The sequence below is a fragment of the Barbus barbus genome (assembly GCF_936440315.1).
Source record: "Barbus barbus genome assembly, chromosome: 17".
Taxonomy (NCBI): Eukaryota; Metazoa; Chordata; class Actinopteri; order Cypriniformes; family Cyprinidae; genus Barbus; species Barbus barbus.
The window spans coordinates 11,699,305-11,712,975 of record NC_136745.1 but is presented as its reverse complement, the minus strand read 5'-3'; the positions used below and the strand labels follow the sequence as shown (position 1 = coordinate 11,712,975).

General features: G+C 39.2%; 2 protein-coding genes across 2 annotated transcripts in view; one reads left to right on the top strand and one right to left on the bottom strand.

The window, feature by feature from the left end:
• The window catches only part of LOC306883476 (BTB/POZ domain-containing protein KCTD8-like), a gene marked incomplete at its 5' end in the record, with an annotated part of 34,359 nt that extends 32,272 nt beyond the window's left edge, over positions 1-2,087 (bottom strand). Inside the window, one exon of the mRNA XM_079438761.1 lies at positions 1,253-2,087. Within this exon, the coding sequence (XP_079294887.1) occupies positions 1,253-2,087 (835 nt within the window). The remainder of the gene's footprint in view (positions 1-1,252) is intronic.
• Positions 2,088-10,476: 8,389 nt separating this feature from the next.
• LOC306883533 (lysyl oxidase homolog 3A-like) overlaps positions 10,477-13,671 on the top strand; it is a 27,059-nt gene continuing 23,864 nt past the window's right edge. The window contains exons 1-3 of the mRNA XM_079438848.1: positions 10,477-10,778; positions 12,544-12,875; positions 13,019-13,182. Of these exons, the coding sequence (XP_079294974.1) occupies positions 12,581-12,875; positions 13,019-13,182 (459 nt within the window). The 5' untranslated portion in view covers positions 10,477-10,778; positions 12,544-12,580. The remainder of the gene's footprint in view (positions 10,779-12,543; positions 12,876-13,018; positions 13,183-13,671) is intronic.

Genomic DNA, 13,671 nt, shown 5'->3' with positions numbered 1-13,671 from the left:
AGCTATGCCTTATCTCAGCTTAAACGTGCACATGTACAAAACCCGCTAAAACATGCTTAAATGATTCAAGCAGTTTCAAGAGCATACAAATTCAATGAAAGACAGGTTAAAAAACACCATTAACCAGCTACCAATCAATCAAACCAGCTTGTGGTTCGGCCCACCACAATCACATCAGCTCAGTCAGAGACCTCACGCTGCACTGCATTTTGGTTGATACCTCGTAAAAAAGTGAACTCATAGTCACTGCAGTGTGAAAGCATCAGCCTGCAGTGGATTAGCACTAGTCTGTACAATTTAAGAATGACTAACCCAAGGCAACCAATAAGAATTAACTAAGCAGCAATCGTTTAATCCAACTCTGATTTACATTGGCTGAGGAGGCTTTGATCTGTTTGACTTCTTTATGATTGGACACAAGTGGTACGTGGGATTGCATAGTGTGCCTTACTATCTTCTCTATGTCTGGCCCGAGGCACTAGCTGTCCCAGTTATGACACACATTTACATGCACTGCAATGAATTACATCATCAAAGTCGCAACATATTGAAGAGGAGCTAGCAGGAGAAAGAGCATGTGTGGGTAGTTAGGTGTTCAAAAGAGAAAAAAAGAGTGTGATTGGGAGACACGCTAAAGGTGCAAAATGGGATTTCAGATGAATAGCGAAAAACAAGACTGCGAATGAAAAGAAAGAAAGATCCAAGGGGCATCAAGTGCACTTGATTTTAGAGAAACCTATTAGCTGTTATAAAGTAGTCTAAAATATGAGACTTTTTCTAGTTGCAGGCAAAAATAACTTTTGGCAAATGGAAAAACCCCCCAAAACAGCAGGTTCAGTCAAAAAAAAATGTCCATGTTTTTTCCTTATAAAATCTTGTAAATGGATCAAATGTGTGCAATGATTTAAAGCTGATTACTCCTTCTTGAAGGTCTTGCAATGTTAAATAATTAAAAAATAATTTGACTATCCACAAACGTTGGGCACTTAAAAGTATGCATGCTTTGATTTAATCTGCACGCAGTGAGCAGAAAGTGAAATGTAAACAAGTCACACAAGCCACAAAATAAAATGCATGCAAGCACACATAAAATAAAAATGCATGCTTTCTTTTTTGGTGGGGAAAAGGCTGTAGGTTGGGTTGTGAAACGTATGACATGTCCCTTGGGAACAAGGTTGGGAACATTCGGCTACATGAAAAGGAAATTAAAGTGCAGCACAGGCAGGTTTGCGAGAACTGCTCTGTCACTTACTAAAGAAGATGTACTCCGTGTAGCTGCTCCAGACCTTGTCGTCTCTGTACTGGTTAACGAACGCAGCCGTTCCAGTTGAGTTGCAGGCCACCATCTGGAACCCAGCCTCACTCAACCTGTCGAATGCTTGCTCCAGGTACGTAAACTTCAGGTAGAAGCGGGAGGTGTACTTCTCTGGCGGACGGTCCGGATCTCGACTTTCATTTAGAGTGTCTCCGAACACTTCCTTTGCCAGGGCGATACGCCCGCAGACCATGATCCGTGCCACACGGCGAAACTTGGCATCAGCTTGGTTATCCCTCACCATCATGTAGGATCCCCGATAACCTATCGTAATAAACCCAGACCTCTTGTCCAGGGAGGAAGAGGAAGTTGCGTAGTTGGTGGCACAGTTTCCAGTTCGAGTCACCAATTCGCTACTCTGTGAACTTTCCTCAATGTCGCTCTGGCAGCCTTCGTCATTGAGCGAGCCCTGCTTGGCTACACGTGGGCCCAAAAGTCTAAGCAGTTCCCCCAACTGGAAGTGCTCGGCCTCACGCTGAAGACGTTCCCGCTCCGGAAAGTGTTCCGGTAGGACGAGCTGGCGATCCCGTAGGAAGTCCAGCACGTATCGGAACAAGAACCCGTCGCGATCTATGAAGAAGCGCCCTCGGCTGTCGCGGGGCAATTCGTGCGGGCTGCACCGCGTGAACATGGTGTGGAGGGTGGTGTCAGGTACGCTGACCAGGGTGGAGCGCTTGGTGACGTACACCTGGCCGCCGACATTGAGTTCCACGATCTCTGGGTACGGACTCGACACCTCGCTGATAGGGAGTATGGTTTCCTTCATGGCCATGGTCCAAACCCACCAACACGACAATGTAAACAGAAGACAGAATGAAGAGAGAGGCGACTCTGGAAAGATCTCAAAAAGAAGAATCCATAGAGGTCCAGGCGTGATGGATCTCAGTCAAGACTTCTTTTCCAAACAGCTGTTAAAGTTTGAGAGAGAACTACATCGCTGCTGGAGAATGAGAGGGATAGAGAGAAGAAGAGAGGGAGATTAAAAAAAAGGGAAGAGGAGAAGAGAAGGGGATGGAGTGCTATCAAGTTTCCTCAGCTGCTGTCCCTCTGTTGATGAAGAGAGCAGTGGAGTACGAGATGGAGACACTGGGGGAGAGAGAGAGAGAGAGAGAGAGGGGTGGGAAAGAGGAGGAACGCCAAACAGAGACCCACATCATTTGTCCAAGGTCTAAGGGAAGCCACAGTGACATCATCTACAGAATGAGAGAGGGAGTGGAGGTGTAGCCGAACAGTCCTGCCTTTTAAAGAGACAGCGGCACAATAATTTACACAGAAGCATGCAGCCAAAAAAATAATTACCATCAAAGGATAAGTTATAAACCCATAGAAAATGAGGGATGCATTTTTGGTTTGTTCTTGTGTATGCTGTTGTGTAGAATTATGATCTCTCTAAACGACTATCTGAGTTGGACTCAAATGTCTGCATGTTGTGGCACAGTGAATAATGAACAGGCACACAATGTGATTGTCTCATGGGAATAAACACAGATTAGCTGTAATTCTCACATTATCTCTGCCAAACCATTAAAACGGAGGGAGAAAGAGAGAGACAGAGAGAGGTGCAGTTTATTAATCACCCAGTAGACTATATTGCCACCTAGGGGCCATATGTAACTGTATTTGGTCAGGTTTGTCATTGAAAGTGAAAAGATAAGCAGTAAAACAATAGCCAGATCTGTTAAAATGTGTTTAAATTCCTGAATTAACAACAGATTGCAAATCAGAGTGAGATTTTAAAATGATTTATTGATAGATTTAATAACATTGTGGATATTGAAATAAATATTGGATGGAGTGTTTACAAGCTTATCTGGAATATTTCCCCATTGCATTTGGTTGTGACTGATTCATATTTTCATAATTGTATAGATTAGTATGATTCAGATTGGTAACCAGATCAGATCTAAAATTAACTAGCAAATGGTACACATTCCAAATGGTGGCGACCTTTTATATCTGGCATTAAGATGGATTTTATATCAGGATAGACACTCTGAATATTTTTAGTTGCATGCATTTACACCTTTATTCTAATATGTGTCAAGTGTGAACCGACTGTACTTACCCCCGCAAAATGTAAATCACCACCATTTACATATTAATAGAGAGGTTCTGTTAACTGATACATTTCATTCATTTACAGAATTTGAAAAAACACTGATTGAACATTCGTTCGGTCATTTATTGCATTTCCTCTCTTTAAGAGCACCTCTGTAAAGAAAGTAACAGGGACTGAAAGTGAAGAAAATGTTTTAAAGCACTTTCGTAGGAGAGGGAAATGAGATGGCATAAATTGAGGTTGTAAATGTGGTCAAAAATCACAGACCACTTCCAGATGCTTTTTAGCAATCCAGTCACAATCTGATATAGAATAACAAAAAAAGTTAACGTAAAAAAGCAAGTTAACGTAATGTGTAAAGGGAGCCACATGGCAAAAGTCCTGGAGGGCCGGTGTCCATGCAGAGTTTAGCTCCAACCCTTGCCCATGCCTATAGAGCAACCTTATCAAAAGGATCAAAACATATCCAGCTACAAGGTGACATTTTCTTGAAGGACAGCAGCCCACGTGGCTTTTCAGCAGATCTGGATGACGATAATGTCAATGCATTACTATTTATCTCTGTCATTCTTGGTACACTGTCCCTCCTGAGGAACAATAGGCTTCCTCAAGGGACAAACAGAAAAGTAGGGCCATTGTTTTTCGGTACTAATCACCTGGCTGAGAGCTGACAATGAGTAATTACTGTGATCCTGAAGACCGCAGCCTTGGCGGTGTCTAAATACTACTTGCTGTTGATGAATGGACCAATTGATCTACAGTCTTATACAGGATTTGCATGTGATTCCCATGTTAAGGCCTATTTCTGACAATGGTGAGTGATTTACCCATACACAGACAAATACCCACATTCAAACAGAGCAGAGGATGGCAATTGAAGTACGCCAGTGAAAATTATAATGCTGTAGCTGGCCTCTATCTGTGTAATTGTATGGTAAGCTGAAAATCACAGATCTTTCAACAAAAAACACTGGATGTGGGCATAACAGCGGTGGATATTACACACAGGTTTTTCTTTTTCTCTTCCTCATTCAGCCTTTTCATCTCCCTTTTTTCTTGGAATATATTCAGGAAAGCATCATTATGACAATTACTTTTCTCAGCAGGCTTGGCGGATGATAAAACGGGCAAAAAACCCACAGACTTACATTGAAAGGACCCTAGCCATCTATCTAGAGATCAGAACATCATAGAAACTAGGCCCTTTTGACCCTAGCAACCACATAGCAACACATCAAAAACTACTTAGAACAACTGCATATAATCACCACTCAAAGGTCTCTCCTTGTGTGACTTCACCTTATCCCCTCCCATCAGGTGATTCAATGGCGCTCCATGACACTGTTCATCCTCTTTTTTTAATTTCGACTCCATCGGCCCATCACACTCCGCTGAGACTCCACAGCCCTATTCCCTCCATGATTACACTCCGACAGACACCAGTCAGACCTGCACACAGAGCTGTTCAGCAGCCACTTAAGACAGCATGCGTGGCTGATTTTATGGTGGAAGGCACAGAAGTGACATTGACCTTCCTTCTGAAATAATCGCTCTTGAGGTAAACCGCCTGTTAAGTATGCAGCACAGTGCATGTGAATGACATACTGAATGTCATATTCAGCGCGTGCAGCTTTATCAACCCGAGAAAGAACACCACCTCCACATATTTATATGTAGATATGCTTGAATAATGACATTTTACTGCTCTGGTTTCTTTACAAAATGGGGTTTCTGTACGTACACTGAAATATAATGTTTTAAATCACAATTTTATGATAGCACAACATATTTAATATGATACTGACTAAAAATACATGCAGAATTTTAACACTTCTCATCAATCAAATGCAACCAAACACAAGCCTATGAAATCACTCAGTGTTTGACATGACTACATAATATCAAACCTCTTACACTAAGTGCTTTGGCATGTAACTCGTTACATATCATTAGAGCAATGGATATAATTGATGTCTCAAATTATGCAGCTTGTTGAATAGAGGTGTGCTATTCAGGAACCCATTTTTGCCTGCATGCTGGATGGTAGTGTTATTAACTCAAGCAAAGTAAAATGATTAAAATTAGTAAAATTATTAAAATATAGATATTAAATGGAAAGCTATTTTATTTCAGTTAGTTGCCTAGGCAACATTTCTAATTTTCATTTAAGTATCTTTAAAATGTTCATTTATCTTTATTTGTCCCTCTAACGCTAGCATTCTCTATTCTAATTCTATTTTATCTATTTGTTTTCTTTTTTTATTTAAAATATATATATATCTTTTTTTTTATTGCATGTATGCATATGTATGTATATAAAAACCTTAACTGAGTGTAACTAACTGAGACTTGTCATAGAACTTGCATATTATTGCTCTTTTGTTGGTTTTGATTGATTGCTTCATTGTCCTCATTTGTAAGTCGGTATTGATAAAAGTTTCTGCTAAATGTAAATGTTAGTACTAAAAATGTTTAAATATTTAAACATATAAAAAAAAATCTAATAAAATGACTATATACATAGCAAAGGTACTAAAACTGAAAATATATACAAATAAAAGCAAAGGCAAAATATTATTAAATATTCTAATAATATATGACTAAAATAACACTCCTGTTGAATGATAAAAAATAAAATAATAAAAAAAAGTCCATAGACTTACATTGGTTTAAAAATGATGTAAAAATCTAGCCTGTCTTAAGCTGTTTACTATTTGTCCTCCCGGCTCTGTTCCATAACACAATTATTCTGCACAAAAGATTTTTATGTAGCAGCTCAAACAAATTGTTACAATCACTTTCAATAAAATGTTAATAAACACTCAAGAGCAGAGGTTGAAAAATCTATAGGCCTGAAGAGGTGTGTATGCAAAACTGAACAGTGACTGACAGCAGCAAATGACAGCTCTTTGCTGCAGCCTTGCTTTTCCCTCGGCGGTGTGAGGGGAATGAAGACAAGCCGATCAGAGGGGACACTGCCTGCCACTGGCCCCCCGACACCCACCCGTTTGCTGTTAAATTACGGGTTGGGGTGAGACGACTTCCTGCAGAGCAACAGCCCTGTTTCTGTAGACCAGCAGTCAACACTTCACATTGAGATGCATGAAGAGGAAAGGTGTCGTCAGCATGACTTGTCAAGCTGATTTAAAAGGTTTGAGGCAGTATGAGAGAACACATTTGAAAAAGAGCAGGTAATTCAGTGCGAGCTTGCCTTACCTTAAGGCCTTTAACAGGTGTCAATCATATCAAACGGTCTCAATGCATCATTTAAGAAAGGGCAAAAATGTAAGGTGCAGCCAAGAATAATTTGAAATAAATTTTCAGATTCTTGGTAGACATTTTCTTACCTTGGTAGCCATGGGTTGGAGTACCATGTAAATATTAATCTGTATGGCAATTATTCAGTACTACACACACACACACGTTTGTTTTTGTGAAAAGTGGGGACATCCCATAGGCGTAATGGTTTTTATACTGTACAAACTGTATGTGCTATTGCCCTACACCTACTCTACACCTAACCCCCCCCCCCCCCCCCAAAAAAAATCACTCTGTATGATTTATAAGTGTTTTGAAAAGTGGGGACATGAGCAATGTCCTCATAAATCACCTTCACCTTGGAATACCTGTCTGTGTCATCAGTGGCGTAGCAAGCTTTTCAAAAGTGCGGGGGATGGATGTGGTTTGTTTGTTAACAATAAAAACGATGAATACAATGACAGAAGGGTACAAAAGGTATAACATACAAGATATGAAAAGCTTCCCATTTAAATGAGTGATACTAGAAAAGTATAAAAACACACTCGGAACACACATCACAAGAGGTGATGTCTCAGAGTTAAAGGCTTTAGAGCAGTAAAAGCACAATACACCCTCAACACCAGGACTCACATGGAGCCATGGAAATTTCTGGTACCACTGAGTTTGAAAACTCAAGTATATTTGGGCAAGGACTGTTTAGAAATTAATTTTGGATCTGGTTGATTGGGCTTACTGACCTGATGGCGAGTAACAGCCACGTTTGAGTTCTCTGCTCCTCTCTCTACCATTTCATCTTCATCCTTATCCTCTCTGACCTCACTCTGTTCTTCTTGTCTGCCTTTTCCTCCGTCTTCATCTCTGTCTTCCTCACTCCTGGCCACATCCTCAAATACACCCTAATCAAAACATTTGAAATGAAATTGTGAATTTGATATAAACACACCAGACACACGCGTGCACCTGGGATGGAAATAAGCACCACCCATGACACAAACACACACACACATGGCCTCTCTTCCTTCATAGACCTCTCAACTTCACTTACAGGATTTCTCTTGGAAAAAGGTGTCAATCTTCTCCTGCCTCTTTCTTTTCTGCATCTTAATGATACTGTGTGACAAAAAGACAGTGGTAAGCTTGATAGTGACATGGGTCTGACAGGACTGTGACTGCTAAATTTAGCTTACTTGCGCCTTGAAAAGGGGAGATAAAAAAAAAAAAAAACACGACCACACAAAGCTTTTTCTCTGGTGGTATAAATAATGTAACAATTTACTGTTTTTAAACATTAAAATAATATACACTTTTCTTTCATAGTTCTTCAACAGGTATGCAAACAATGACATCATTTCTCACTTTTTTCTCAGGTACAATCAAACACAACAGGTAAGTATCCACAAAAGTATTCCGCTAATCAACAAACAATGCTCAAAATATCAAAATCAACTGCACTGGCAATAAACCCATAGATACACTGCTTAACAATGACAATTTGTCCCTCCTCCTTGTCAATTCCCTGCCTTCTTCATCAGTTACTTTATACATTGCATGCCACATACATAACCGAATTTAGCTAGCTAGCTGCTGAACAATATTCTAATTAGCAATTAGTCTAAAAAACGAAATATAATACAGAAAACACTCGACATGTCAACAATACATAAACAGAACATCTTCCTAAACACATATCAAGCTTTATTAAAAAACCTCGAAAACATAAACACTCATTCAAAGCACCTGGAAAAGGGAGATATAAATAACGATAACCATAAGTTCCCGCCTCCTCAGCACGAGCTGACCAATACATCTAACAAATCAAGAGAGGCGGGGCTTAAGGCAGAACAGCCAATCATCAGCCGGTCACACTCAAAGCCGGTGTCATGTTTGAGAGGAGGCAGCCGCAGCGAGCGCACTGCGCAGACGCAGTCAGAGCGGCCAGAGAAACGGAGGAGCGACTGCTGTAAGGCGTTTGTGCAAAACTGCGGAACAACTGCAGAAAAAGTGCGGGTGTTGAACCCTCTCACCGGGAAAAGTGTGCCCCTGTGTGTCATTATACAAATTTATGTCCTCATTTGCCACAAAAACGCGTGTACACACACACACGCACACACACACACACACACACACACACATGTTGGTTTTGTGGTTTATGGGGACTCTCCATAGGCGTAATGGTTTTTATACTGAACAAACTGTGTGTGCTATTGCCCTACACCAACCCTACACCTAAACTTAGCCCTCACAGGAGACTTTGTGCATTTTTAGATTAAAAAAAAACACCATTTAGTATGTTTTTTAAGCCTTTTGAATTACGGGGACATAGGCAGTGTCCTCATAAACCACCTTCATATTGTAATACCTCTGTCATGCCCATGTCATTATACAAATTTGTGTCCTCATAAACCACATAAACATGCACACACACACACACACACACTTTTACTATGTAAAAGTACTGTATTTTCTTTCAGTAACAGTTTGTTGGACAAATTTAAATGTCAGAAAGTTACACAAGTTGGTTATACATAGCAATGTTGGCACATAAGATATTTTCTTTTTGTATGAAATATTAAAAACAGTCAATATATTTCGAAGAAATGTTATATTCCCTTTTGCTGGCAGTCTTTCAGTTGCAAACTGCGTTTATGTTACCTGTAGTACAGAGTCGTTCACAAGCTTCACATGCAGGCGTTGAACTGACCTGTCGGTAAGCCCCTCCCCTCGATCGCAGATGAGCCAATGGCAGTCGAGTATCAGTTGCACGGGGAGAAACATTGGAAGATCCGAAGCTCGCATTGGTTTGACGGTGTTTATGCTACAAAAAATGCAAAAACGATGCGCCTGTGGTACTTTTAACACTGATTCCAGGTATCCTGAGAGGGTAGGCAATATAATTTATTTTATTACATTTCCTGAATCCAAACAAAACAGAGCAAAATGTCCCTAAGCATTCAACCCCAATCCAAATGAAGGCAAAAACGTTCATTTTCTGGTTTCATACACTTATTACGTTACAATTTTCATCTGCTCAAGCAAAACATTAATGTTATCTTGTGCTTTAGCAAGGTATCTGTGGCTAAAACTAGCTAACGTTAAAGTTAGTGAATCCATACTTAAATAGTGGACTGTTCTCACATCATGTACAGTGTAAGTCAAAAACACACAGAAGAAGGTCTACATTTCACTGTCTCTTCATATTAAACTGGTTAAATGTACATTAATTTAATCGTACCCTGCGATATGAACAGTGTTGATCCTGCATGTTGTCATCCGTAAACCCTCACTTCGAGTTACCCACCATATTTATTTTAAAATATTTAATAAATCCCTCCATGGAATATTTAATTCCCATTTGGTGGCCTTCTCTCCTGTATAAGTACTTAACATATAAAATATTAATTTTGTCCTGACTTAATGTCTCTTTTTAATATCAATATCATGATGTCAAACCATGACATCACCTACATTTCACTGGTGGTTATACTCTGTATAATTGTGTATGTGACATAAAAAAAAATCTTGAATCTTGTTTGCTTTGTAGAGCATTAACTTGTATGCACTATGTGCTATTGACCAAGAGATGGAGCTGTCAGCTGCCTTGAGTTGGAGGTGAGAATTGTTTACTACACAGGTGAGATGTTTAATTTCAAACCTAGAAGATGCTGTCTAAAATTGGTGACCTTTAAATTGCTTAAAAGCTATGCAAGAATGATATGAATGCATGTAAAACAGAAAACAGAAAATTAAAAGGAGAGAGTGGAGAAATGCTTGATCATCCCTCCTACTCCTTGCACACGTGCATCCTCAGAGAGTCTTTTCCAGATTATGCAAAAACAGATCTGCCAGAAATGGAGAGGACATGACGTGACATTTCCATTCAGTGACTCTGAGAGAGACCTCTACATAAGACCTGCCTCCTCATAAACCTGTTAACCGGGCAGATATACGGCAGTCCCAGCTCAACCCCTGCATCCCGCCAGCTCTTTCTCTCTCTCTCTGTTTGCAGACAGCAACAGAGTCCTGTGATTTCTCTTGATGCTCTGGACTTCCACTAACTGATCAAACTTCGATCAGATCTCAACTGAGCCCACAACCAGTTGACTCATTAGAAAATCTGTGCAAGTTTCTGTCTCCTGCATTCAGGTAAGTAGAGCACGGACATTATAGAAATTTGATTATTTTTGTTTAAATGCATTTATTTTCAAATATAAAAATGCAATTATTCTAAAATTTTAATTTGAAATTAAACGATTACTACAATAGTTGCATGCAATATTCCTATATGGGATATAGTAAACATTAAACTTCACTTTATTGTGGTTATAATTCACTTGTTAATTGAGTGTTGTCATCTTAAACATGCCTCAGTTAAGACCAGTGTTGTGCAAGTTACTTCCAGTACATTACAGATTACTTGTTACTGTTAAAAGTAATTCCTTACCTTACACTATTACTGTCTCAGAATTGTAATGGGTTACATGACTCATGTATTACTTTTGAGTTACATTCACCAAAATATCTACAGAAGTAGAACTTAACATTCTAAAATGACAAAATGTACTAGAGCCCCAATGGAAACAACTTACGCCGTAAGTTTTGCTCATAAAGGTAAGAGTAATACATCATTCGGAACTGTAAAGGGTCTACTTTTATTTGTTTGCACTCATAATATCAACAAAACGTCGTGCTTTTATTTTGAACAGGAGCGCTTCACAAAAATGAACCGAAAGACAGCGAATACATGCCTCACAGACATGATAAATATATCCATAGAAAGCTTTAAATTACTACTTAATGAAATAAATAAAAACGAAAAAAAAAACTATTTAATACAATCGTTATCCGTGAAGATGTACTTCTCTCTAAAGGCGCGTCTAACGAGGAGATGGCGAATCCTTACTATTTCCCCCGGACACATTCATGGTAATTACTTTTGCTGGGGCTTTTGCTTTATTGGTGTATTTGAAGCAGAACTCTTCAGCTGACGGCTCACTGCTGCTGCGGGACACTAAACCCCGTCCAGCCGTTCTTGACAGTCGCGGTAGCACGAACTTATGTTATTTCCACCAACGCGGCAATTTTTTCATCAATAATTGATCAAATATAAAGATAAGGAGAAGCCTAAAACAGGCCCGAGGACCACCCGCGTCTGAACTATGACGTGAATATTGGCCCAAAGGGAAATTAAATAAAAATAAATAAATAAATTTTGGGCTAAAAGTGTGTTGTAACGCAAGTGTTACTGAACATGTACTGAGTAAAATATTACTGAAAATTGATTAGTAATGCCTACTGCGTTACAGCAAAAAGTAATCCGTTACTGTAATGCATTACTTTTGTAACGCGTTACTCCCAACACTGTTTAAGACGATATTCAAAGATCTGAGGAAGGATTTGCTTTAGTAGCTAGTGTTAGATCCAACTTGTGGTCAGGAATTTGTGTAAATCCCACAACTGAAATATGCTCTCTAAATTCTGTCATTCTTGTGCACATTTTAAGTTTCTAAGTATATGAAAATAACATAATACATGTAAACATGATAGTATGAGTAAAATTTAGCAATTTCATTTCATTCCTTGGCCTGATATATTTTATCATTCCTGTGGAAATGATAAAAACTATTGCACATTTTAAGTTTCTAAGAATACAAAAATAACAAAAACACATAAATTCTGTATATAAAACACAATGAGTGATATTTGAAGATGTCACTTCTCAATCTGATATATTTTGACACTGATGATAATATTTTGAATTTAATTCTGCATTTCCTAATATAAACATTGCTTGATATTATTTCATGGAAACAGGAAATATTGAAGATTAAAGTGAGATTTGCTTTATTTTGTTGTAATAAAATGCACATTTTAAAACCTTGCAAATTAATGCATACTCTCTCCCTTTTAGTTTTTCTTGCTCTCTTCATCTCTCACACCTTCAAGCCATGCTGAGAGGAGGATTGTGGGATATGGTGATTGCCATGGTGCTATGGGGCTTCTGGCTGTCCTCCTGTCTCGGCCAGACCACCTCACCCTCTCAGGATGGAAAAATAAAGTTTCGCCTGGCCGGGTACCCTCGCAAGCACAATGAAGGGAGAGTGGAAGTGTTTTACAACGGAGAATGGGGCACTATCTGTGATGACGACTTCACCTTGGCCAACGCTCATGTTCTCTGTCGCCATCTAGGGTTTGTGGAGGCACTAAGCTGGTCACACAGTGCCAAGTATGGACCGGGCACTGGTGAGTTAAAAATGAATCTTATTAGCAAAATGTCATTTTCATTTTAGTGCAGCTTAGGTGTTTTTCACATCTGAAAGTCAGCTTTCTCTATACACTCTCAGAAAAGTTGTTGTGAGCTAACCTGGCTGGTCAAAAATCTGCAGGTAAAATCTGGCTGGATAATGTCATGTGTGGTGGATCGGAAAACAGCATAGAGAAATGTGTGTCCCGTGGCTGGGGGAACAGTGACTGCACGCACCAGGAGGACGCAGGGGTGGTTTGTAAAGATGAGAGACTTCCAGGCTTTGCAGATTCCAACATCATTGAGGTAATTGATCACTTTCATCCAATGCAATGCCACTGATTCTGGCAAACAGAGAAAAAAAAATAACACTGATGCTATTTCATAGAGTGCTGCAGTGATGACATATTTGAGCATTAGCATCACCCTGGTTCCCTCAACAAAAACCCAATAAGATTTTTCCATTGGCTTTTGAATCATTACAAAAAATAAGATTTTGTGACCAACAACAGTTCATGATTCTTACACGTTTTGTTTATCAAAAAAAGCTTCACAAAAGAACACAACTTTTATAAATTTTTAAGCCTAAATTCAAGTGCCATATGTAAAAAGCTAAATGTAGGCTATAAATGAACTACACTACAGTCACGTGACTTTAACGTCACAACCATTAACCCCCTGACAACTCTTTCAGTCTTGATTTAAAAACATTTTTTGCATGAAATTTGAGTTAGCATAGTTCGCAAGGTCTTGGTTATAAACATAGTGCTACACAATAGCAACTGCCTTTTACAA